We start from the raw sequence: 26,545 nt of genomic DNA on the forward strand, positions 1-26,545 counted from the left end.
AATTTGAACCCTGACTTCCCACTGACTTGCTCCATGACCTTGGGCAAATACTTAACCTCAATAAGCCCCAGTTTTCTCATTTAGGAAATGAAGAACATCTACTTCAAAATTTAAAGAGAGTGTGCATATGAAGAGCACATCATTGTATCTGGAATATGTTCAATAATTATAATTTTTTGTGATGGAGATGATGGTGATATTATGAAGGTACCAAAACCTACTCATATGTTTTAAACGCCCCCCACCCCATTACTATTTTTAAAATAGAATTTTAGGATTAGAAGGGAACTCAGCCAGTGGTCAAGCCTCTCCAAAGAGATCGCAACGATCCCAGAAGGAGGGGAGTGGGGTGGGGATTCATGGGTGGAACAGAGAGAACCTCTGCCCTGCAGAGGAGGGTAAGTGAACTAGGGATAAGGGAATCCTCATTTTAGAGAGTTGGGTCCAGGCTCGCTCTTTGTCTCTGTGTGTGCGTGTGTGTGTGTGTGTGTGTGCTTCCATGTGCATCTGTGTGTCTGGATCTAAGTATGTTCATGGGATGTGATGAGTAAACAGTATGTGACATCAAGAAATTATCAACATTGACACTGATTACAGATGCTGGTGAATTAGCAATGTAGAAAGGGGAAATAAAATTTGGCTTAGCTGGGAAAAAGTAATGCTAATTACAGTCATTTACATGAGCCCCTTACCATTTATGCAAATTATCATGCAGCACAATCATAATTATGTGCATCATTAAATATGTGCCCAGTTAACTTTCATGTAAGTTGTCTTGATTAGAATCATCATCTCTGCTCTACTTAGACATCTGTTTGGAGATACACTGTTTAAAGTCCTGCTACTTCAGGGGCTATCCAGAGCGACCTGACTCCCTGGAGCTCCAGAACCGCCTGCCAGGTCCTATTGATAGTTACTCTCATTGGAGAAAACAGTTCTCTCAATCAGGTCCCAGTGCAGGAGGAGGCACAAGATCTTTTCCCCTCTTCTTCCCCACCAGCAGGTCTTCAGAGGGCCCAGGGAGCTCACCTCTCACAGCTGAGGGGACCCACACAACTGACGGGGAGACACACACACACACACACACACACACACACACACACGGCAAGAGACGACAGATACAGAGAGAAACAAAGACATGCAGACCAAGGCAAGAAGAGAGTCAGAGAGAGGCAGATATAAAAATTGGGGCAGAGGTACAAACACAGTCTGTTCAGTGAGGAGAGTGGATTCAGAGACCTTCACAGGCCAGGCTGTTTTTCTCTGATACTTCATGAGAAAAAAATAGTTCCCACAAGCAGACCCAGACAATTGTGGGATCTTTCATTGCCCTGGATAGTGAAGATGCAGGAAGAGGGGGATGAAAAGAAAAGGGGAGGAAGAGAGAAGAGAGGGAGATAAAGTAACAGATATATGGGGAAAGACAGACATAGAGGAGTGGGAGAAGGGGAAGAGGGATGTAAGGGGTTGTAATTCTGTTGGACAGTTGGTCAGTACCCATCTGGTCTAAGGCGGTGGAGACAGAGAAACACAGGGGACACACTTATGTCCTCTTTTTATTGTGATAAAATTCTCAAGTCCTTAATGAGCTGTGCAGATATAATCATTAACTGGGCATCTACCATGTAACTGGAACCTGGCTAAGAGCTTTTACCTGTACTGACACATTCAGTCCTCAAAATGACACCATCGTGATGCCATATTATGGAAAAGGAAGCTGAGGCATGTAACTTGCCCAGAGTCACCCAGGTAGTGAGTGAGACTCAAATCCTGCCATCTGGCTCTAGATCCTTTGTCCTCAACCACAACATAACACCAGCAAAGCCAGTTACATAATAAATCATAGTTAAGGGATCCCTGACTTAAAAGCATTCTTCTTTAATTAAAATTTATTTTAAATTCGCTTAATATGCAAGTCAATCAACATTCCCAGAATAAAATGTTTTAATTTCCATGAAGACTTCAACATTTTCTCAGTTCAGCAAGAGAAGCAAGGGCAGAATTCTAGTGTTGTGGTTGACAGAGAAATAGAAGCCTCCAGGGATTTAGTGACTTCGTGATTTCCATACAGTGGGACGGGGCAGATTCCAGTGTCCCGCCTCCGTACATTTGGATTCTGTTGCTTTATTGAAAGACCTTGAAGGGACTGGAATTTGGTCCCTCAGTGACTCCAATTTCCCCTGTGGAAACTTATGCAAAATATCTCCATCAGCTTCCAGCTTTCTAATCTGTTAATAAGTAATGATAATTTTTAAAAGAAATCATTTGGTTATCATCCTTGGAGATTAACTGGATGATTAATTTTAGCGAAGTGCTTATGAAATATAAAGTGCTTCAAAGTCTTACGGATTTATGCTCCCATGTTCTCCTTAGGCCTGTAGGGCAGAAGGTCTCTGCAAAATGAGAAGCTGATTATGAATGCCCCTCATCAGGGCCGATTCTCACCAAATTGCACCAACCCCCATCAGAGAACTCATCAGGTAGGCAGATGACTGTCAGGGTCACTTTTACTTCGCAGACTGAAACTCTGAGCACTGAAGTGCAAATCAAAGGGAACTGGCAAGAAACAGAACTAGGCTTCTTGGTTACTCAGTTGCAGGGCATCCATGCGCCACATTGATTTTTCAGTAGGGGAATCTTTGGGGGCCAGTGGTGGTGCAAAGGGCTTCTTATGTCCATAGAACACTTGCCAACCCAAGGACAGAGGGGATATTGGTATGACTTGAGCCCATGCTTCCTTTCGTGGCTGTTGACTTCTGCAACTTGACAAAATTAACATTTAAAAAGGGCAAGAAGGTGACAGCGCCTGTTACTGATGAAAAGCATGAACTTCGGAGTCATACAGCCTGGCTTTGAACCTGGAATAACTATTCACTAGCTGCATGTTCATGGCTTAGCCATTACTTCTATGCAAATAACTCCTAAATCCAACTTGTATTATTATGTAAAAATGACTAAGCTAGAACCTTTAGAGAACATGGTAACTGTAGGGACTGAGCCAGAAAGATATGTCTACATTCTAATCCCCAGAACCTGTGAACCTGTGAGTATTATCTTATCATGGCAAACACTGTAATTAAGTTAAGGATTTTGCAAGGAGGCATTTATCCTGGGTTATCCGGGTGGGTTCCACATCCATTGACAAGTGCCCTCGCTGAGTGAGGCAGACGGATATCTGGCAGATAAAAGAGGAGGAGGCAGCGATGTGAGCCTGGAGGCAGAGACTGGAGTAATATGGCCACAAACCAGGGAACTCCTGGAGCCACCAGCAGCTGGAAGAGGCAAAGGACAGATTCTCCCCTAGAGTTTTCAGAGGGAGCACAGCCCTGCCAATACCTGGATTTCAGACTTCTTTCTGATCTCCAAAGCTGTGAGAGGACACATTTCTGTTGTTCTAAGCCACCCAGTTTATGGTAATTTGTTACAGCAGCTACAGGAAACTAATTCAGTGGTTAACTGGGATGAGGGGAGCAAGTAATAGTAAAGCCTGAGATAGCTGTCAGGTTTTGCTCTGGGTGACTGTGGTAGAAGATGGTATCCTTCACCTAGACTGGAAACAGAAAAGCAGGTCTTAAGGAAGTTGGTGAATTCAGTTTTGGACATTCAGACTGCTAGAACAATCTTCAATGGGGTCTCTTCCACTCCTACACGTTTTGCAGAGTATGCTAAGAATGCAAGGCCCTGACTGCTCTTTACCTGAGTCATTTTTCAGGCTTGTTTTTGCCCTGAGTAACCTTGAGGGACTCTTTCCAGGACAAGGAGCAGGCTTGCTCACCGCTTGCAATAAAACAGCAGGTTCCTCAAGCTCAGTGTCCCCTCCCTGTAGCGCAATCCGCTGTGTGTGCAAGCCTCCATCTGGCCCTCCGTTTCACCCTGTGGGACTTGGGGTGTCAAAGGCAACTGACGTCAACATGCTGATGCTTATGCTGCTTGCTGTGCTGTGAGGAATAAGAACTTCTGTCGCTGAACCAAGAGCCTTACTTATTTGCCTGCATCCATGAAACAGTAATAGGCTAATTTACTGGCTTGAAAGTAGGGTAAAACCAACCTCAACTGGAGCCCGAGTTGAGGGTCTGTGAGTCTTCCTGGAAACATCAATTGGGGGTCTGCATCTCACCAAAGACACTTGCGCTACAGATAACAGATTTGGAAATCATTAGCTGAGAAGTCTTGGTCAAAGCTATAAATTTGAATAATCATGCCACCCAGGAAAATTTTATGAGGTAGGAGGTGAAGGGATGAGAGCAGAAGGAAAGGAAAGAAACCTGAAGAACACTGACATTTATGGGACAAGGAGAAGGAAAATTTAAAAAGTAGACAAAAATGATGCAAATATCTTCCTACTTACTCAGCCTCTGTATCTTAGTAATTGTTTACTTATCTTTGACTCCTTCCTCTGCATTCTTCTGCATCTACTCCATTGTCAATTTCAGTTAGTTTTTTTTTTTTGGCCATGCTGTGTGGCATGTGGGATCTTAGTTCCCCGACCAGGGATCAAACCCGTGGCCCCTGCAGTGGAAGCACAGAGTCTTAACCACTGGACGGCCAGGGAAGTCCCAATTCCAGTTAATCTTTGAATCGCACTTTGTCCCACACCCATCCATTTTTTTCCCATTCCTAGCTGACGTTCTAGTTTAGACTCCACATCTACTGCACACATTCTTTGCAATAACCTCCTAATTGGTCTCTGCTTTCTGTTATACCCACGACAATCCATCCTACACAGTGCTGCTAGGTTAATTTTCTTAAAATATCACTTGGATTGACTCACTCTCACTGGTTAGAAACCGTCCATAGTTCCCCAGGATGTCTGAGATTCTTGTTTTCGCGACCCATTGTTCTGGGATTCTCATCACAGGAACAGGAATTGGTGTCAGAAGGAATAAAATTTAATTGTAGAGAGAAGAAACAAAAGGATAGAGGGAGTGAGAAAAATGAAAAGGACACAGGTGAGGAGGAATCATCTTTGTGGGGTATTGGATGTCTTGTTCAGGGGTAAGCAAGGTATGACCTGTGGGCCAAATCCAGCCTGCCACCTGTTATCATAATAACATTTTATTAGAGCACAGACACATCCATCATTTACGCATTGTCTGTGGCTGCTTTTGTGTGACAACTGCAGAGTTGAGTAGTTGTGACAAAGACCATCTGGCCTTTTATAGAAAAAGTTTGCCAACCCCTAGTCTAGTTACAGCTGCAATATGTGAGGGGTTTTAGACCTCAAGGAATGTAGAAAGGGATATTTTAAGAAGTAATGCTAAGAATTACCAATTGGATGAATCTCTGTGGACAGTCTTTGAGAGATTCCAGTAAAAATTTGAATGACTTTTAACACTGGATTTTTTCTTTGAATGTCTTCTCAGAGACTGAGCCACAAGACAATCCCAATTAAACTCCCTTTGTGTACTGATTCCTTGGAATCTTTGTTTACACTGTTAATCTCTCTCCTGAAATTTCTCCCCACATTTCCAGGTCTACTTTATTCCTTTAAATTCCTTCCTTCAAATTCCAATTCAAGTTCTGTCTCCTTTGAGAAGCTTTCTCTGTCCTTCATTGAACACAGTAAATTTACCTCACATGCCAATGGCTGCCTCTGATTAATGCTCCCCCAATTCAATCCTTACAGTATACACCTGTGTATTTTTGGTTAATCTTTTCATGGTTGGGCTATCTCCATATTAAATCAACAGCTTATTGAAGTCAAGGACTGTGTCTCATATATCATTCTATCCCTCACAACTTCTGGAAAAGGGACTTGAATAAAGTTGTTTGATAAATTTGCTTATAAATAGTGAAATCATGAGAAATACCAGAAAACAGATTTTCCAACTTCCAAGTCCTACAGAAATGCTGTGCCCAAATATTTTCACACATGAATGTCTGGGTCATTTTAAAAGTTTTAACTGGATTTATTATGTAAAATCCCAGACCTTGTAATGAGAACGTGAGGGTGACTGGGCTATGAGCGTCACCTCACTGATTCCTAGGCTTGATCTGGTGTTCCTTTGCTTCTTAACTCCTACCTAAGCATCGCCTCCTGAAGCCACCTGCTCAACGAGGGGGGTTTTCTCAGACAGGAGGATGGTTCCATGGTCACATGTGTAGCAGCCTTCTATTACAACAATCTATGATCATGGTGAGTGTGGTCTAATGTTCTAATTTTCTGTGTTAGGGCACACATCTCCTATAGTTGTTCCATATATTTTTTTAATTTAAAAACCTTTCTTATTGGGCTTCCCTGGTGGCGCAGTGGTTGAGAGTCCACCTGCCGATGCAGAGGACACAGGTTCGTGCCACAGTCTGGGAAGGTCCCATGTGCCGCGGAGCGGCTAGGCCCGTGAGCCATGGCCGCTGAGCCTGCGTGTCCGGAGCCTGTGCTCCGCAACGGGAGAGGCCACAACAGTGAGAGGCGCACGTACCACAAAAACAAAAAACAAACAAACGAAAAAAAAAAACCCTTTCTTATTGAAGTAAAACATAATGTATAAAAATGCACATATCATAAATGTACAGCTCAGTGACTGTCACACTGAACACCCTGTGTAACCAGCTCCCAGATCAAGAAATAGAACATTATCCATCCCCAAAAGACAGTCTCTTCAGCAAGTGGTGTTGGGAAAGTTGGACAGCTGCATGTGAATAAATGAAGTTAGAACATACCCTCTCGGCATACACAAAAATAAACTCTAAATGGCTTAAAGACTTAAACATAAGGCAGGACACCATAAATCTCCTAGAAGAGAAGAGGCAAAACATTCTCTGATATAAATTGTACCAAAGTTTTCTTAGGTCAGTCTCCCAAGGCAATAGAAATAAAAATGAAAATAAACAGATGGGACCTAATCAAGCTTACAAGTTTTGCACAGCAAAGGAAATCGTAAACAAAACAAAAAGACAACCTACAGAATGGGAGAAAATATTTGCAAACGATGCGACTGACAAGGGCTTAATTTCCCAAATATACAAACAGCTCATACAACTCAACAACAAAAAAATAAACAACCCAATCAAGAAATGGGCAGAAGACCTAAAACAGACATTTCTCCAAAGAAGGCATACAGATGGCCAACAGGCACATGAAAAAATGCTCAACATCACTAATTATTAGAGAAATGCAAATGAAAACTACAATGAGGTACCACTTCACACCAGTCAGAATGGCTATCATTTAAACGTCTACAAATAAATGCTGGAGAGGGTGTGGAGAAAAGCGAACCCTCCTACACTGTTGGTGGGAATGTAAGTTGGTGCAGCCACGGTGGAAAACAGTATGGAGGTTCCTCAGAAAATTACAAATAGAGCTGCCATATGATCCAGCAATCCCACACCTCAACATATATCTGGACAAAACTATAATTCAGAAAGATACATGCACCGCTATGTTCATAGCAGGACTATTTACAATAGCCAAAACATGGAACACAACCTAAATGTCCATCAAGAGATGAATGGATACAAAAGATGTGGTACATATATACAATGGAATACTACTCAGCCATAAAAAAGAATGAAATAATTCTACTTGCAGAAACATGGATGCAACTAGAGATTATCATACTGAGTGAAGTCAGACAGAAAGAGAAAGACAAATGCCATACGATATCACTCATATGTGGAATCTAAAATATGACACAAATGAACCTATCTACGAAATAGAAACAGACTCACAGACACAGAGAACAGACTGGTGGTTGCCAAGGGTGGGGAGGTTAGGGGAGGGATGGAGTGGGCGGTTGGGGTCAGCAGATGTGAGCTGTTATATACGGAATGGATAAACACGGTTACACTGCTGAGCACAGAGAACTATATTCAGTATCCTATGATAAACCATAATGGAAAAGAATATTAAAAAAAGAATGTGTGTGTGTGTGTGTGTGTGTGTGTGTGTATGTATGTATAACTGAATCACTTTGCTGTATAGCAGAAATTAACACAACATTGTAATCAACTATACTTCAAAAAAAGAAAGAAAGAAAGAAAAGAACATCATCCTTTCTACAGCATGCTCTCTTTCAGTTGTTCCCCCAACTCCTCTGCAAGGGGACTGCTGTACTGACTTGTAACAGCCTTGACTGGTTTTGTACTTTATATAAATGGAATCATACTGGATGCACTTTGGTAGCTGGCTTCTTTTGTCTGTGATTCATCCACAGTGTTGTGTGCATGTGGTAGGCTGTTCCTTCCCATTGCTTTGCAATGAATAAATCAATTGGGGTATATTTATACAATGGAATTCTACCCATTTCATTTTCATTAACAGTATTTTACACTGGAAATCTCAAGAGCTCAGCTGTTGAAAGTGAAGTCCAGTGCTGCAATGAACATAGTGTTATTGTGTGTGTCAAGACTCTTGAATCTTAAAATTCACAAAAGCTTAATGGCCTCAGTGTCTTGGATAAGGATAATATTATAAGCACTAGATCAGCTTCTGAGCCAGGAAAACTTGCTTTGCTTCATATCTGTTATTAGCTTTGTGACAAAATAACAGTCTCTTAAATTCCATTGTTAAGCATCATTGCTGATCTTAGAACTGTATTCATATGGCAACATTTTTTCAAAATAAAAACAGAGCAAACAAAAACGTCAGCATTTACATTAAAGTAACTTGATTTATTACCTCTAAAATTTTTCTTCCCTTCATGCTTTACACAGCTGTGAAAACATGTTACTTTTAATGCCAAAAAGTGTACTACATTTAGTTTACTTTGATATGTGTTCAGTCCCCCTCCACCAAAACACACACACCCCTCACCCTCACTGACTGCGGGGTTTTAGCTACAGCACCACTAGGTAGGTCAAACTTCACTGTGGCAGTCTTCTGTTGATACTGCAGGAATTAATACTGTTTGGAAGGAATCCAAAACCCACATTATAGGAAAATTCACGATGTTATGGTACCCCTTCATAACAGTGCTTGCATAAAAAGTACATTTTTAAGAACTCAGGGATACTGAGGTATAACTTACGTATAGTAAAATTTACCCTCCTTAGTCTACAGCTGTATAAGTTCCAACCAGCACCACAATCAAGATACAGAGCAGCCCATCATCCCCAAAAGTTCCTTCATGCCCCTTTGTACTCAACTCCTACACCTAGCTCTACTCCCTGGCACTCACTGATCTCATAAAAATATATAAAATGCTTATTTTCCCCTCTTTTGTCAGACACAGATAAGCAGAGTAGGGGCTGGCTCCCTGTCACCTCCCCCATCTTGGCACACAGCCCTTCCCCTGCCCCAGCCACACCACCTCATCCAGTGCCTTGTCCTCTCCATGCTTCCACCCACTAATCTTACCCCATCATTCCTTTTATCGAGAACCCTCTTCTCTTTCTTCTGCACCTAGTCAACTCCTACTCATCCTTGAGATCTCAGCTTCAACATCACTTCTTCAGAGAAGTCTTTCCTATCTAGTTTCAATCCCTCTGCATTGCATTGTGCACATGTGAAGCAGTGATTTTACATTTGTTTATGTATTATTTGATTAATGTCTATCTTCCCATTAAACTGTGAGTCCATGAGGGCAGGGACTGGGTTTTGCTCATGACCATAGGCTGAGCATACAGCACATTAGTAAATACTCAATAAAGACTAAGTAAATGAGTACACACTTTGAAGCCAGCACTGTTCTAGATGCTCACTTTTGATTCTTTCAAAGGTACAATAAGATCAATATTATTATTTCTGTTTTACTGATGTGATGACCTTAAATCAAAAATTCTTTGACTTTCCTCCTTCCAAAGGGTGGAGCCTAATTCCCCTCCCACTAAACATAAGCTGACTCAGTGACTCACTTCTAATGAACAGAATACAGCAGAAGTGACGGTGTCATAAAAGGCATTGCACTTTCTCCGTGCTCTCTCTGGAGTCACTCCCTCTGGGGGAAGCCAGCTGCCATGTCATTCAGACACATCAGCAGCCCTATGGAGAGGCCCACACAGTGAAGAACTGAGGCCTCCTGCCAACAGCCATGTCAGTGAGTGAAGTGGACCCTTCAGCCCCAGTCAGTGAGTCTTCAGGTGACTGCAGCCCTGGCCAACATCTTCACTACAACCTTATGAAAGACCCTGAGCCACAGCCACCCAGCTAACCCACTCCCAGATTCCTGACCCACAGAAACTATATGAGAGAATAAATGTTTGCTGTTTCAAGTTACTAAGTTTGAGGATAATATTGTTGTCACACAACAATAGATAAATGAAAGAACCAAAGAGGGAAGTAAAGTACAGCAAGTTTAAGTAATTTGTTCAAGGTGATGTAACCAAGGTGATGTAAGTGGCAGATCCAGGATCCAAACACAGGTGGTGGGGCTCTAAAGCCCCTGATCTCTGTACCATACCATGCTGCCTCCTAAAGATGCTTAGTGTGGCAAATGCAAAATCATTTGACTGTGCTATTATAAAATCTTTGCAGATTGGCTCATGTTACAGTTTCGGGAGGTTGCTTTCTGGGTTTCCAAAGAAGCTGCTGACTGGAAGAATTTCTGAGAGAATGTTGGGCAAAAAGGCAATTGTAATGAAGAAGTGTACTGTACTATTTAAAGAATTTCTGTGAAGACATTTTGTTGGAAGAGTAGATTGAAGCAAGTTTGTTATAAAGTAACTTTTTGGAGATAAAAAGCTTTTTTCTTTAGCTCATTATTATAGTATTATAAAAGAGTTTTCAGAGTGTGAATGGATTATACTAGATTGCTCAATTTTAAAATATATTCAGTATATTTTTGTGTTCAATATTATGTATTATACATCTTTAATATATGTATATATTCAAATATTTATATTTAATATTTATGAAGGAATTACTGAAACGCATTATTTCTCTGAGATTTCTTAGTTACTATTCCAAAGGCCAAAATCTTGGAGTAGGCAAAGATTTCTTCAACAGGACACAAAATGCACCAATCTTAAAAACACAACCTTAATTAGCTATTGTAAGCTATTTACATACCTGGTGCCCAGAAGTCTTCCAGTCTATGCTGATAAGACCTAATATCTTCATCCCATCACCCTGGAATGACTCAATTCCCTTTCTCCTTCTGTTCCTTCCATTTTCCTAATCAAATTAATAAAAGAGTCCTTTCATCTAGTCACTCCACTAAGCATTATCATTAGGTCCCTCCTCAGGAATATTAGACTCCTTGAGCAAATTTAAGTAGGGGAGTCTCCTGGCACCCAAAAGCAGGAATATTGCTGGGCCTTGGCAAGCTCTAACTGGAGAGCTGTCTCTCCTTCTCTTGTCTATGATTCCAACTTCATGTCTGTGGAGTAGGTTTAATGGAAGAATCTCTATACAGTGGCAAAGAACATGGAACACTTTGGTTCTCCAAATAACTTTGCTTTTTTAGAGTCTCAGTTTACCCCGGAAGTAGAAAAAATCTAATAATGTCAAGTAACAGCACTTGGGTCTCTCTGGATAAATTAACCCATTCCAGTGACTGCTTTTAGAGCTGATCACTAAAATCTCAGTCTCCTGTTCAGTTCACATACCTTCTTTCCAACGACAGTTTAGCTGTTTGTGATGTGGAGCCATTGGCCTTTCCATTTCTCTTTGTGGGCCTGCTTCTTTGTTCATGGGATGAGTGGATCCTGGGGAGAGAGTTCAGCCATGTGAGCATGCAAGCACTGGCACACTGGTGGTGACGATAAGGATACCAGGCAGTTTCAATTGGTCTTTGTTGCTACTTTACCTGACACTGGCAATAAAACCTGGCAATGTCTGTGGTAGGGAACAAGTTTTAGGAGACCCAATAAATAACTCCCCTCCCATTGGGAGGCATACATGGGAGTCAGGCTGAAGGAGACAGAAACACCACAGTAACTCCCTATGATGCCTATACTGGACCCTAGGGCCTACAGTGCTAAATGGAACAGGCAGGTGAATGCCCCACCTTTGAATCAGACAGATGGACCCAGGCATGGTTCCTAACAGTGCTGATTCCTGTTCCGGGCCTGTGGGGAGATGTTGACCCTGCTTCCTTTCTCTTAACCAAGAGAAAGAAAGGGAGTGCTGAGCCAGGCACACGCAGTTCCTCCACCCAACCTCACCAATCAGGTAAGTCCCTTTGCCTCCCTGGAGGGGTAGTGAGTGAGACAAGAAGCCAAGAGAAATCTCAACCAAGGTCAAAAACAATCCAAATGTACAGATATGAATAGGAATATATTTTTATTTGATTTTATAAGCAGCATAATGAAAAATATGGAAGGATACCTGGTAGGTGATTCATAGGATTACCTGGTTTGGGGGGAAGCATCTGGGGGACAATGTGAAAGAAGTGGGGAAGAGAGTAGGGAGATAAGTAAAACAGGAAAAGAAAACTAACCACTAAATATAGTATGTATGCAGATGGTCAACAAGCACATGAAAAGATGCTCAACATGGCTAATTACTAGAGAAATGAAAATCAAAACTACTGCCTCACATTGGTCAGAATGGCCATCATTAAAAAGTCTACAAATAAGAAATGCTAGAGAGGGTGTGGAGAAAAGGGAACCCTCCTGCACTGTTGGTGGGAATGTAAGTTGGTACAGCCACTATGGAAAACAGTATGGAGGGGCCTCAGAAAACTAAAAATAGAGCTGCCATATGATCCAGCAATCCCACACCTCAGCATATATCCGGACAAAACTATAATTCAAAAAGGTATACACCCCTGTGTTCATAGCAGCACAATTCACAATAGCCAAGACATGGAAACAACCCAAATGTCCACCGACAGATGAATGCATAAAGAAGATGTGGTACATGTATACAATGGCATACCACTCGGCCATAAAAAAGAATGAAATAATTCTACTTGCAGAAACATGGAACGCAACTAGAGATTATCATACTGAGTGAAGTCAGTCAGAAAGAGAAAGACAAACACCATATGATATCACTTATATGTGGAATCTAAAATATGACACAAATGAACCTATCTACGAAATAGAAACAGACTCACAGACATAAAGACCAGACCCGTGGTTGCCAAGGGGGAGGCAGGTGGGGGAGGGACAGAGAGGGAGTTCAGGGTTAGCAGACTATTTTATATAGAATGGATAAACAACAAGGTCGTACTGTATAGCACAGGGAACTATATTCAATATCCTGTGATAAACCATAATAGAAAAGAATATGAAAAAAGAATGTATATATATGTATAACTGAATCACTTGGCTGTACAGCAGAAATTAACATAACATTGTAAATCAACTGTACTCCAATAAAAAAATAGTATGTACGGTGTGATCACATTAATATACATTATTGCATTAAGGAGTGATATTCAAAATACTTGAACCTCTGTGGCATGGTTAACACTTCACCAATTAAAGTGGACACCATAGAACTGGGGCAAGATCCCACCAAACTCCCCTGCTGAAGCAGATATTAACCCGAATCCAAGGGCGCCTAGGATAGGGATGAGGAGACCAGGGTGGTAGGATGGGATTCGGGGGAGAGGGTAGTAGACTTGGGAGGCTGAAGACAGTAGCTATTTACCAAACCAATTCAGAAGAATGTCAAAGTGTTGACAGCATGTGTAGCTCTATCAGTGCTTTCCAATTGATAATATACTTACTCGTAAGTTAAGATCAAATTCTTAAAATATAACAGGAAAGTTTTCTTCCTGTGGTATGTTATCTAATTCAGCTGGCAATAGGCACGATTCACATGAAGAAAACCTGTAAACAAACCCTGGGTACTGAAGGATCCACTTCAAAGGCTCACTCAGGGGACTTCCCTGGTGGTCCAGTGGTTAAGACTCCGTGCTCCCAATGCAGGGGGCCTAGGTTTGATCCCTGCAGGGAACTAGATTCTGCATGCATGCCGCAACTAAGAGTCTGCATGCCACAACTGAGGAGTATGCATGCCACAACTAAGAGTTTGCTTGCCACAACTAAGAAGTCCGCATGTCACAACTAAAGATCCTGCATGCTGAAACGAAGATCCCATGTGCTGCAACTAAGACCCGGAGCAGCCAAAATAAATAAATAAATAAATATTTAGGAAAAAAAAAAGGCTCACTCAAATGAGGAAAGTTGATGCTTGGCTGTTGGCTGGAAACTTCACCAAAGCTGTGGATTAGGGCCTTGGCTCTTCTCAGGATGCTTGAGCTTCCTTACAGCATTGGTGGTTGGGTTCTAAGAGCAAGAGTTTCAAGAGAACCAGGAGGTTGCCTTTTATAATCTAAGAGGTCATACACAGTGTCACTCATTATAGTCTTCTGGGCAGGGCAGTCACAAGGCCTCATCCAGGTTTAAGGAGAGGAGACTTAGATTCTACCATTCCATCAGAGGAGTGTCAAGGTCATACTTAGAGAATATGGCAAGGGAAATATGGGAGAAAATACAATCCGCCACAGTGAATTTCTACTATATCTGTGATATCCGTGGTCCACGCTGGCATGAGTCCCAAAGGTTTCTGCTGTTTTTCCATGTAGGGAACAGGTTATCAAGTATAACTGAAGAACTGGAGGAAGGAGGGAAAACTTTAAAATTTATGGGTGGGACGTCCCTGGTGGTCCAGTGGTTAAGGCTCTGCGCTCCCAATGCAGGGGGCCTGGGTTCGATCCCTGGTCAGGGAACTAGATCCCACTTGCTGCAACTAAGAGGCTGCATGCCGCAATTAAAAGATTTCCGCATGCTGCAATTAAAAGATCCTGCATACAGCAACTAAAGATCCTGCACGTGTCAACGAAGATCCTGCGTGCCATAACTAAGACCCAGTGCAGCCAAATAAATAAATATTTTAAAAAAATTTATGGCAACCAAAGGAAGAAATAAAGCTAATATTTATTAAGCTCCTACTTAATAATGTGGCAGGCATTGTGCGAGGCGCTTCCCATCAGATATCTTTACTGATCTTCACCACAGTTATATGAGGTAGGTTCTGTTATTACTACTTCATAGATGAGGACATTGAGGTAGAAGAGGTATTTAGCAACTTGTCCAAAGTTACACAAATAGTAACTGGTAGAGCCAGGATGGCAATACTGGTCTGCTTGACTTCAAATACTATGTTCTTTCTACTACACTGTGCCTCAAAGTTTAGAACAGAAATACAATCTTCAAACTGTCCCAATTTTGTCTTCACTAGTTAATTTCGTTTCTTCTAATACATATATGAGATCTCCGTTTTCACTTCTCAAAAGGGTTAGAAGAGATCAGTATGGGAGTTTATTAAGTACGAAATGATGTGTAAATTGTGACAGAAACACAAGTGAAGCCCAGGAAGTTTTGCACAAATGTACTTTTGAAATATGTTATTAAGGCTAAACATACCATGGGGTCCCTTTTTTAAAGAAAATGGACATTTCTGTTGCTGCAGCAGGGATTTCCCTATAGTGGGGGACAGATAATGGAAACCTCCCTGAGTAGTTCAAGAAGCACAGCCAATTACTAACTAGGTGTGTTTAATCTGGGCAGAAGAACCTTGGTTGCTATAATCAGGGAGGTTTTCACCCAGATCTTATTTATAGTAAGATCTGGCATTGGTGATTGGTGATTTTACTTGGGGCTAAATATCAATACAAACATCCAAAGGAGTTGTTGTAAATGACAGAGACTGCAAGAACTATGCATATTTACCATATTGTTAACCTAAGCATAAATGCGATTCAACCATAATACAGCATGTCTACATAAGGCTACAGGGAGGCTTTCGGCACAGACTTGGGAATGAAACTTCCTACTGAGAGCTACTCTTTAAAATGAACAAATGATTGTTTAGAACAGGGACATGCTAAGTCACCTGAAGGAAACAGAATGGCTTCGAGGCTGGTAGGATTCTGCAGTGATTTAGTATTTTAAGAAAAAACTGGGTTCATCGGAGCTTAACAAAAATGGAGTCACTGAGGCAAATGTTGGTTGGATCTATGTGATCACTGCTCAGGAGAAGGGAGCCTTAGTCAGTCTTTCCATTGGTCCATTCCTATTCATTCATTCACTCATTCATTCATTCACTGAGTGCCTGCTTGGCCAGATACTATCCCACATGCTGGAAATATGGAAGTGAAAAAAGTCAAAGTCCTCATGGAGTTTACATTCTTGTGGGGAAAGCAGTCAATACAAAAAATAAACACACATACTAATAACACCAGATATGTGCTTCAAAAAGAGCTTAACAAGGTAGGAAGATAGAGAACAAGGGAGGTCATGGGGAAGGAATATGGTATTATTTTAGACTGAAAGGTGAAGAAAGGTTATGTCTAAGGAGGTGACATTAAAGCAGAAGTACCTGAATAAAGTGAGGAAGTGAGCCATATGAAGACCAGAGGGGAAGACTTTTATGCAGACAGCACAGCAAATGGAAAACTCAGATGCTGGAACGAACTTGTGCATTCAAGGGACAGAAAGGCGGCCAGTTTGGGTACTCATTCGTGCTGTTTGCCAAATGTCCTGGTTCTCTCTCATTCCAGGCACAAGGTAGAATTGCACTACCTGGTTCTTCTGTGGATGGGTAGGACAATGTGACGAATTCTGGACAGTGAGTCATGAGCAGAAATGACACATGCCAGTTCTGAACAGAGCCAATGCAAGACCCTCTAGATCTTTTTTCTCTCTCTCTGGCGTGATGATTGGTAACGCTCAAGACAGTGACTGCTCCACCTGCCTTGAATTGGGAGTGAGGAAGAAAACAGTGTGGGATCAGAAGCCTGACCTTTAATAGGCATGAATGTGAGCAAGAAATCAATTTGTACTGTGTCAAGGCTCTTGAGATCTGGAGTTATTTGCTACCTCAGTATGGCATAACTTGTCCTGACTCATAGTGTAACTGGTGGGGAGAAAGCTAGAGGGAGAGTATCAGATGAGATTTTAGGGATAAGCAGGGGAACAGATCATGTATAGCCCTGTAGACTATGATAAATTTGGATTTCATTCTGTGTGAAGGAAAAACCTTTGGAAGACTCTGAGCAGAGGAATGACATGACAGGATTTGCATTTTTAAAAGAATCATTCAATCATGTAGGGGAAGTCCTTGCTCACGGTAAATATTTACTGAGGTATTTAGGGATACAACTTGCTTTCAAATGGTTCAGTGAAGTGTGTGTGTGTGTGTGTGTGTGTGTGCGCACACACACATGCATGCATGCACAAAGGGTAAAATGGTAATTGGTGAATCTAGATGAAGGATTTGTGGGCGTTTGTTGTGCTTTTTTTCCCCCAACTTTTTTGTGGAGTTAAAACATTTGAAATAAGAAGTTGGGGGGAAATCACTCTAGGATAAAGTACAAGGTGAGACAGAGGCGAAGAAGACCATTAGGAGGCTGCTGCAGGTTAAGAGATGAAGTGACTTGGGCTGGAAAGGCAACTGTGAGCAATGGGTGGATTTGAAATCCACTTTATTTGTGGGGCCAGCAGGATTTGCTGATTGGCTGTGTGATGTGAAGGAAAGACTGGAGGCAAGATGTCTCTCAGGTTTTTGTTTTGAATGAGTGGGAGGCTGGTGATACCATTAACTAAGATGGGACAGCAGGGGAAAGGCCAGGTTTAGGGGATGGGAAATAGAGATCCTGTTTTGGACATGTTAAGGGTAAGCATCCACATGGAGACTGGGTTGGCAGTTGGATAAATGAGTTGGGAGTAGAGAGAAGAGGTTGGCTGGAAATACAAAATCTGGAATCATCAGCATGTAGTGGCACCCGTTATAGACCTGGACAGAATCCCACGGGAAGCAAGTGTAGGTGTAGAAGGCCAGGGCCGAGCACTGGGGAACTGGAGCATAACTGGCTGGGAGGAGTTAATTTGATTCCTCTTGTTCTGATTCCATGCTTACTGAGCAACCACCTGATTATTACTTCCCACAGGAAGTAATAAAACAGGTCCATACATAAAGGAAAGACTAGTCAGATGGACTTGGAATATTCTAGTTCCTGGAACAGTTCTTATTGTAAATAAATTGATCACGCTCACAAGTTTGGTTTGACTCAGACCCTGAGACAGAGCCATTCTCAACGTGCTGACAAAATCTGATGGTGAGTCTGCATAAGAGGAAGCCAGGCCCAGGACTGAAAATTCCATGAGGAAATGAACGCCACACTGGTTGCTGGCACTTCCCTGGCTCATAGTAGCCTGCTAAGGGAGAACGTTTCCAGAATTGTTGAGAAAACCCCTAGCCAATTATAGTTAAGAGAATATTCCCTCTTTTGACTGTATCCTTTCTTCCACTGTAAAAGTACTGATCCATCATTGTGTATCTCACATCATTTTTCTTCCATTCTGATCTTGTGTTTCCTTAGGCCAGGATCCTTATTACTTTATTACTACTTGGGGTGCATTCTACGTGTTTGCTCTAAATCTATTTTTTAAAATTTTATCTCATTTGAATAAGTAGTATTCAAGTGGTTCAAAAATCAAAATGCCATAAGGTATACACTGAGAAATCACCTTTTCACCTCTTCCCTATGTATGTTCCCCCCTCCCCCACCAGTCATTGCCCCTATCCCATTTAGTTTGTGGATCCATCTAGAGTTCAGGTTGTTACCATCTCTTGCTGTTTACAGAACTGCAAAGTATATATATATGCTTTTTCCAACTACAGTTGGAGGGGGGGAGCCCGTGAGCCACAACTACTGAGCCTGCATGTCACAACTACTGAAGCCCGGGCGCCTAGAGCCCGTGCTCCGTAACAAGAGAAGCCACCGCAATGAGAAGTCCATGCACCGCAACGAAGAGTAGCCCCTGCTCACCGCAACTAGAGAAAGCCCGCGCACAGCAACAAAGACCCAATGTAGCCAAAAATAAATAAATAAATAAGTAAATTTATTAAAAAAAAAAGAGTTCAGGCTCAAATTGCATTTCTCTTCCCCATCCCTTTTAGTCTAAAACATGCATACCCTAACATTTCCAGTGTAACATGGTTAAACAGCTCCCTGGCTAAAGCAGTTCAGAGATATTCAACTATTCAATGCCTATTGTTTTGGGAATAAAAATGGCTTGTGCTGGCCCAGTGAGAAAAAAATGAGTTCATAAAAGTTATTGGGGAAAACGTGTTTGTGGGAGGTGGACTGACATGTAACTTCAGAAAACAATAATAAAAACCTCAGCTGAGAAGTTGTCCTCTTTTCTCTCCCATGGTGCTGCAGATTGTTTTCCAAAGATAGCTGCCTCAATATATATCTCATCCCACATGCTCTTCTTATAATGTGTCATTGACACTTTCCATTGAGTGGTGGGGCCTGTGTTCCCTCCCCTTGAACTTCAGCTGACCTGCACGACTACCTCACCCAACAGGATACAGGGAAGGTTGTTCAGCGAAATCCAGGCAATTCCCAGAACCATGAGAGGTAATAATACAGTGATTCCAATCAAGTAAATTTTGAGGTTATTCATTATGCAGAATAAAAACAGGAACATGGTCTTGACTTTTAATCATTTTTACATTTTCTTTGCTCTTGATTCTTTAATTTTTATTTAGATTTTACTTTAATTTCATCTATTTTTTGTTGCAGGTCACCTCAAATCCTTTGTGTAAGTGGGTTTAAGTATAACGTAATTACAGTTTTGAAGTGCTCTTTTATCTAACCCAGTAATATAAACTCCCTAGTGTTATTCTGTAAATGACAAGGATGACCCATGAAAGCTTTATCACCATTTTTGAGGATTTTTTTAATTAAAAGAAAAACGATTGCTTTGTGCAGATTTGTTCCACATTTTTTGCTTCTTTCCCCCGCAAACAGATCTTTTTCCATGAAAGTTTGATAGAAATAATTAGGAGCTCATCCATGAGGACCAGAGTTTCTCAACAGACATTTATTGGCTACTACCGTGTGCCAGATATTAGATGAGGTGCCAAACACAAAAAGACCCACTCCCAGATTACAAAGTGGCTCCTGGGCTAGTGATTATTTACAGTTATAAAATGTCTACCATATGCAAGGCACGGGCATACATGGAAAAGTCTCTGAATGCCTTCAATGATGAAGTATTTAAAACAACAACAACAAAATAAAGCAAAGCTATCAAGTGGCCTGACAGGCAATTTAAAAAAGTGAATGGAAAAAATTATACAACAATTTTACAGTACGTTTATATATCTATGAAATCTGTATAAGAAACAGAGCTAATACATTCTCTCCATAGTCACAGAAGTGAAATAATGTTATCACATATGGCATAAACCTTACAAAAATGAAATTATATTTAATATAAAAGATCATGAGATCTGCATGATGGAATATTACAGTTCTTAAATACATTATTAGTCATCGCTTTTTCAAGTTTAACTGTAATGAAATTTTAATCAGTTTTCCTAAATTTAATCTTGATCCAAGTGTTGTCACCATCTACTACCCATTAACCTTTGAGGAAAGGTGCATGAAGGTAGGAACCATATCTATTTGTTTACCATGGTATATTCAGCATCTGGCACATAGTAGCACTCAATAAGAATCTGCTGAATTAGTAAACTGGAAACACATAATTAGATCAGATTAAAGATAACAGTTTTATTCAACAAGCACTCCCGAATACTTGGTATGAACACAGCACTGCCTGGGGTGTTACAGAGAACTACTAAAAGTAGAAGACACTGTCCTTATTCACAGCTAGGTGCACAGTATTATTTGCATTTATAAACCTTTAAGATAAATATAAACATTAAAAAATTCATATTAGAAATAAATACAGTCGTCTCTCGGGATCCAAGGGGGGGGTGGTTCCAGAACATTCCCCCCCTCCCGAGGATACCAAAATCTGTGGGTGCTCAAGTCCCTTATATAAAATGGCACAGTGTTCGCATGTAACCTGTGCACATTGTCTTGTGTACTTTAAATCATCTCTAGATTACTTATAATACCTAATACAATGTAAATGCTATATAAATAGTTGCCAGTGCACCTGGCAAATTAAAGTTTTGCTTTTTGGAACTTTCTGGAATTTTTTTTCCTGAATATATTCAATCCACAGTTGGTTGAATCCACAGATGGAGAACCCAAGGACTGGAGAGCCAACTGTAATTCTCAAAGTATTATTATTATTTTTTAACATCTTTATTGGAATATAACTGCTTTACAGTGTTGTGTTAGTTTCTGCTGTATAACAAAGTGAATCAGCTATACGCATATGTATATCCCCATATCCCCTCCCTCTTGCATTACTACTGAACTCTGGCTATGCACCAAATATAAGAAAACTCAGCAAATACATGAATTAGTTTTGCAAGCTCTTAGAGGACAGGAGAAAATGATAGTATGAATTTCATATCCTTTCTGGAATTAACTTTCAACTAAAGAAATGAAAATAAGTTTACAATGCACAAAGCCACATTTATGGTGACATACTCATTGGTGTATGAATGGGGAAAAAATCTATCCAGGCTCTAAACAAGGGGCCACAAAAAAGTAAAAACTAATTTTACTCACACTCTGAGAAAAAGAAAATGAGCCTTTTACTCACTGCTATAGAAATTATGAGTGGGGAAAATAAATCATTTTAAATAAAGCAAATAATGTTTTATATTATAAACAATTAAAGTAGGATGGCATTTGAAGACCACATCCATATCTGAGATTAAATTACTCTATTAACTAGATACAGAAAGGCAAGGGAGAAGGGATGAAGAGTGAAAAAAGATACAGAAAAGTAAAAAGGAGCTATAAGGAAATACCTTCCCCCAAATGCACAGACTAACACACAGCAGAGACACAGGGATACTGAGGGGGAAAAAAGATACACTTACTCAGATCTTGGCTTCACCCATCCAGAAGGATTCCTCCTCAGAACTGTGCCATAATGTAGTCTCTAATATTTGTGTCTGAATGTGTGCTGGCCTTGTGTACTTCTAAAGACTTTTTAGTTATGCTGTTTTCCTAACTAGACTGAATTAACTTGAAAATCAGTGGTCACATGCCTGCCTTGCTTTATGGCTTGAGTTGGATTAAAACTTTGGTTAATAAAAAGCTTCCAATTTTATAGTTCCTCTTCCGAATCTTGATCATAAATTTCCTGAGGTTGTCTCTTAATATTGATTACCGAGTCAATGGTTAAAATGTTTCTCAAACACTGAAGAACTGAAGTTAGTAACTGGTATTTACCAGCAACTGATTCCAAACCTGTCTGGTTGCTTATCAAGGGTTGATTGGTTTGCAGTGCATGGAGAGCTCTTATATATATTTGTGGAAAGCTGTAATTTCCTTTCTTAGACTTATACAAGATTTTGGGAACGCCTAAAAGTGCATTAGCAATTATCATACTAACCATGGTTTCTTCTGATTGCTGGCACTTTTTGGCATAGCTGAGAAGATAGTAATGCAACAAGATCTCAAAATTACCACCCACTGGCAAAACACAACCAGCTGGTACAGATGAGAAACAGTAACTCTGGGAAGTACACATCTCTAGTGACTTATGTCTCACTGGTAATACGCTCCCCTTTCTAGCATTTTTTGTGACTTGTAAATTTTCATAAGAAATTTCTCTTCTAGTATTTTCTGTTGTTGAGTTAGCAGAATTACTCTCAATAAATGGTTCATGGTCATCCATTATCCTGGCTTTGCCTGGAGAGAAACATCTCAGTGTTGCATCTGTCTGGTATGTATCTGTTAGTGTCACTGTTGGTGTTGAACACAATATATTTGTTTCTAATTCTACACTTGGAACTACCAAATTTGAATATGCTTTTAAATATGTTTGAGTTTTTGCCAGTTCATCTTTGTTCTTTACAACTGTGTCCTGATATGGCCTTTGTATTGAGCCATTAACAATTTCTGGTAAGTCATTACTTTCTCTACTATTCTTATAAATAAGAGGACTTGAAGTACAATTTTGGTCACTGGCTTGTGTCACATAATTTAGATCAAGGTCTTTAAATAATTGCCGAAGCATTTTAAATGCCCCATGTAAAGCAACCTCATGTTGTTCAACAAGACCCTGCACTGGACCACAAAGAACTATACAGTGTGGTGTAAACGAACATGTGCTAATCAAGCCAAGATGAACATACCTTTTGGATCTAAGAATAAAGGGCTTACAAAATTTCACCATAGCAGTGTTAGAGAGTTCATACTGAGAAGAAGCCTGTGGTACTACAAAGGGAGCGAGGCCAGTGACTCTCTGGATAAGAGAAAGTTCTTCAGATGATAAACACTCCACCACGGATATGCCATTCAGTCCTGCACAATAAATTACTAAGTCTGGTTGTTTCACAGTAGATAGGAGCAATTTTACATTCTGCTTCTGTAAATATTTCATTATTGCTTTTGTCCTTTCTGTAATCCAAAATTGAGATGTCTGAAACTGTGCTTCTGAATTTAGAATAAACTCTGATCCAAAAGTTGAAAAAAGAGGCTGAATGGTTTCTATTACTATCACTATTCTTATGTCACCGTCTGCTGGACAGTACACAGAAAAGTCTCTGGGAAGCACAAGCCCAGCTATGATCCTGGAATCGGAAACAGGAAGGCCAGTGACACCAACTTTCAACTCGACAAAACAGTCATCCACTAACTCAAGTACTTCTTCAAACCCACTTTCACAAGCTGTACACTTGAAAAAGTAGTCACACATCAACTGTGATACAAAGTTGTGATTATTTCTTCCCACTCTTCCACAAAAGTATGCTCCTAAGAGCATCTCTAAAGAGCTCCTACACAATGGTCTCTCTTTGGTGGATGAAGAAAAGATGGACAAAAAGTGTCTACCTAAGTAACGGTCCATAACGTAGTCTAATATTTGTGTCTGAAATGTTAGAAGAGCTTGGGAAATAAACTTCCACTGACAACACTTTTTCCAGTGCCTTCCATGGGTTTGAATATTTTCAGAAAAGAAAGAATCCTTTTCCTTGTCTGTGATTGCATGAAGTTCTCTGAGTAAATGGCAAAGAAAGATAATAAATGTTTTAGCACCATCTCCTGTTTTTCTTAGATGACTGGAAACACATGCCACCATCATCCTGTACAAGAAAGAAAGAAAGCAACTCAGATTCTCAGAGGGCTGCCTAAATCAAGTTGAAACTATGTTTTTACAGCTACAGGCATAAAACGAGAATCCTGTCTCTGTGATATCCTTAGTTTTAGTTTTTTCCTTTTTTAAGTTACTTTGTTCTACTTCAAGATTCTAGGGGTTGGGTCGAGCCGGAAGGAAAGGAGTGAGACAAGCTCTCGGCAGTTGTTAATGATTCGATGTCTGGGAATGTTCCCTCGGGCAGCGGGCAGCGGGCAGCGCTCTAACTCTGAGCGTACACTGGTCTCGTCCAAGGTCAGTTCTTCCAGGAGCATAACCTCAGGGACAAGAAGTTCAGGGAGATGGACTGAGGGTTGGAGTGCGGCACCTGAGTACCTGGTTATAGGATGCTCTAACGGTCTGGAGCGTGACACGCAAGTACCTGGCTATGGGATGCTCTAAGTGTAGCGCCTTCAGGAGGCGGCCGCCATCCCGGCTGAGCAGCACCTCGCCAGTGGGCTTGGTACACAGAACTTGCCGCCCTTCGGGCCCCAAGCAGCAGCTCACGACGGTTTCTAGCACTTCCGCCACCTGCAACGCGGCCCTCACAGATCCCGCAGCGGCCATAGCCCTTCGGCTTCCAACAGCTTCGGGTCGCCGCCTGTAGAAGCCCAGCACGACCAGGAGCGGGGCGCAAGCGGAAGCGGAAGAGGCGGGGAGGAGGCCGGAAGCCGGTGCTGCTCGGTTTCTTGGTTGGGCGAGGGTCTACCTTCCCGCCCGCTCAGTGGGAGAGCCCTGCTGTTCTGCCAGTAGGAGCTAGCGGTTCAAAAGCCCGCGAAGATGGGAAAGAGGTCGGGGCTTCTCGGGAGCTGTCCCCGGACAGGAAACTGTAAGCCCTTCTCCCCCTCCTAGGTGAATTCATTCCTCTTTCTTGGAGGCTTCAGCTGCCACCAGATCCCTCCGTCTCCCAGGAACTCGGCACGAGAGCGGAGGGACTGGGCACCGCGGCTAGAGCTCGGTTCGTTCCTGACCTCCCTCAAAAGTTTGCTGTTTTGTAACAAAAACCTCTGCCTTGGACTCGTGCATATCCTGTCCCCACTCTGCATCAGCGGTTCTCTTTCGGGTTGCAGGACAGATGAGGAGGCCCTGGCTACAGTCACGAGCTGCAGGCTTCGTGCTTTCTGCTGGGGGCTTTGCCACATTTCCTGGGCTTAGTTATCACTATGAAGCCCACCACAGTTTAATTTTTCTTTAGCAGAGGTGATAGATGTGAACACTTAGCCACATTGGTAATCAATAGGATGCTTTAAAAACACAGTGACCCAAGATTACTGGACACAATCCGACGGCAGAAAAAAACATACTGTTAAGCAGAAACAACATACTGTTTCGTATACTGACACACACATACCCTCTCTCTTAAGGATGAAATGGTTAAGAGCATAGGCTTAATATTTAGACCTGGGTTTGCTGTGCCATGTACTTATCTGTGACATTCTTTTGTCTCCGCTTTTCTCATCTTAAAAAAAAATGGTGATAATAGATAAGTAAAAAAAAAAAAATCAAGGTTTTAAGGAGGGTGAGAATGTTTACAAGGCGGTTTTTTTGCTTGTTTTTGCATGGTGCCTCGTAGGTACTAAGCACTCAACAAGTACAACATACTCAACAAATTACTGTGACGTGTCACCACTGTAGGGGCCCACTATCTCCACAAGAAAGGGATATTTTGTAAGGTGCAAAAGACTTCATTATCATAACACAATACAGGACACCTATTAGAGTGTGGTCAACATTAGTAAGAAAATTATTTACCTTGTAGATGTTTCATTGAGGTTGAACAGTGAGGGCCTGTTTTCCCTTCCCCTTATTCCTGTGCATAGGACAGAAGAAGCCTGTCAGCCCTCCCCTTCCCCCCAGTAAGGCAGAACCAGCTCACTATTAACCAGAAGGAACTGGATCCTGAGGGGTGCAAATATGGGAGGGGAGGATGATGGAGGAAAAGAGGAAAACTAAAGAGGAATGATTTCTTGGAACATATGTGATTTTGACTCAGTATGGACTAATAGGTGATTTGCGGGGGGAAAAACTTTTTCATGTGGGTTTTGTGTATATGCTTGTGTAATGGCAAGTTTCTTTTTCTTTTTTTAGGCAGCACCACGCGGCTTGTGGGATCTTAGTTCCCCAACCAGGGACTGAACCTGGGCCCCAGCAGTGAAAGCACCAAGTCCTAACCACTGGACACCAGGGAATTCCCAAGGTTCTTTCGTTCTTACCCATCACAAAGGGGTTACTCGATTCGAGCAGTGGATTATTACACACATTTAGAAGTCAAGTCAGAGTTCTATTTAAGTGTACAGTGGAAAGATAATGGACATTGAAGTCAGACATGGGTTCAAACGGGCTCGCTGTCACTCTTACTATGTAGCTTTTAGAATCATTTAACTTCTCTGAGCCTCAGAATCTTCATCTATAAAATGTAACTTCCACTCATCTGAAGGTTATTATGAGTATTCAAGAAGAATGAATATGAAGCATCACGTAAAGCATACATTAAGGATTCTAGCTGTTAAATCCCTTCCAAGCCCTTCACCATCCTTCACAACTACCCCCCCACACAAAATTATTTTTAATTAAAAAATTAAGACTAAATAATCTGGTCGCCATATGTTATATTCAGTCGTTTGATCAG

At 41.3% G+C, this 26,545-nt stretch overlaps 1 protein-coding gene across 2 annotated transcripts; it reads right to left on the minus strand.

Annotated features, from left to right (window-relative positions):
- Window positions 1-1,947: 1,947 nt before the first annotated feature.
- BBS10 (Bardet-Biedl syndrome 10) lies at window positions 1,948-26,484 on the minus strand. 2 transcript variants are annotated; one of them, XR_002642766.3, is made up of 3 exons: window positions 24,299-26,484; window positions 21,656-23,866; window positions 1,948-11,583 (listed from the first exon to the last, which is right to left on the minus strand). XR_002642766.3 is itself a non-coding variant. In XM_022559906.3 (2 exons), the coding sequence occupies exons 1-2, from the start codon at window positions 24,481-24,483 to the stop codon at window positions 21,886-21,888; spliced, it is 2,166 nt and encodes a 721-aa protein (XP_022415614.1). In that variant the 5' UTR covers window positions 24,484-26,484; the 3' UTR covers window positions 20,404-21,885. The 2 variants fall into 2 exon arrangements, 1 of the variants encoding a protein (XP_022415614.1); XM_022559906.3 differs by lacking the exon at window positions 1,948-11,583 and having other exon boundaries at window positions 20,404-23,866.
- Between the last annotated feature and the right edge of the window lie 61 nt (window positions 26,485-26,545).

Source organism: Delphinapterus leucas, chromosome 11, assembly GCF_059928025.1.
Source record: "Delphinapterus leucas isolate spDelLeu-1000000601 "Yukka" chromosome 11, BTC_Dleu_Yukka2, whole genome shotgun sequence".
Lineage (NCBI taxonomy): Eukaryota > Metazoa > Chordata > Mammalia > Artiodactyla > Monodontidae > Delphinapterus > Delphinapterus leucas.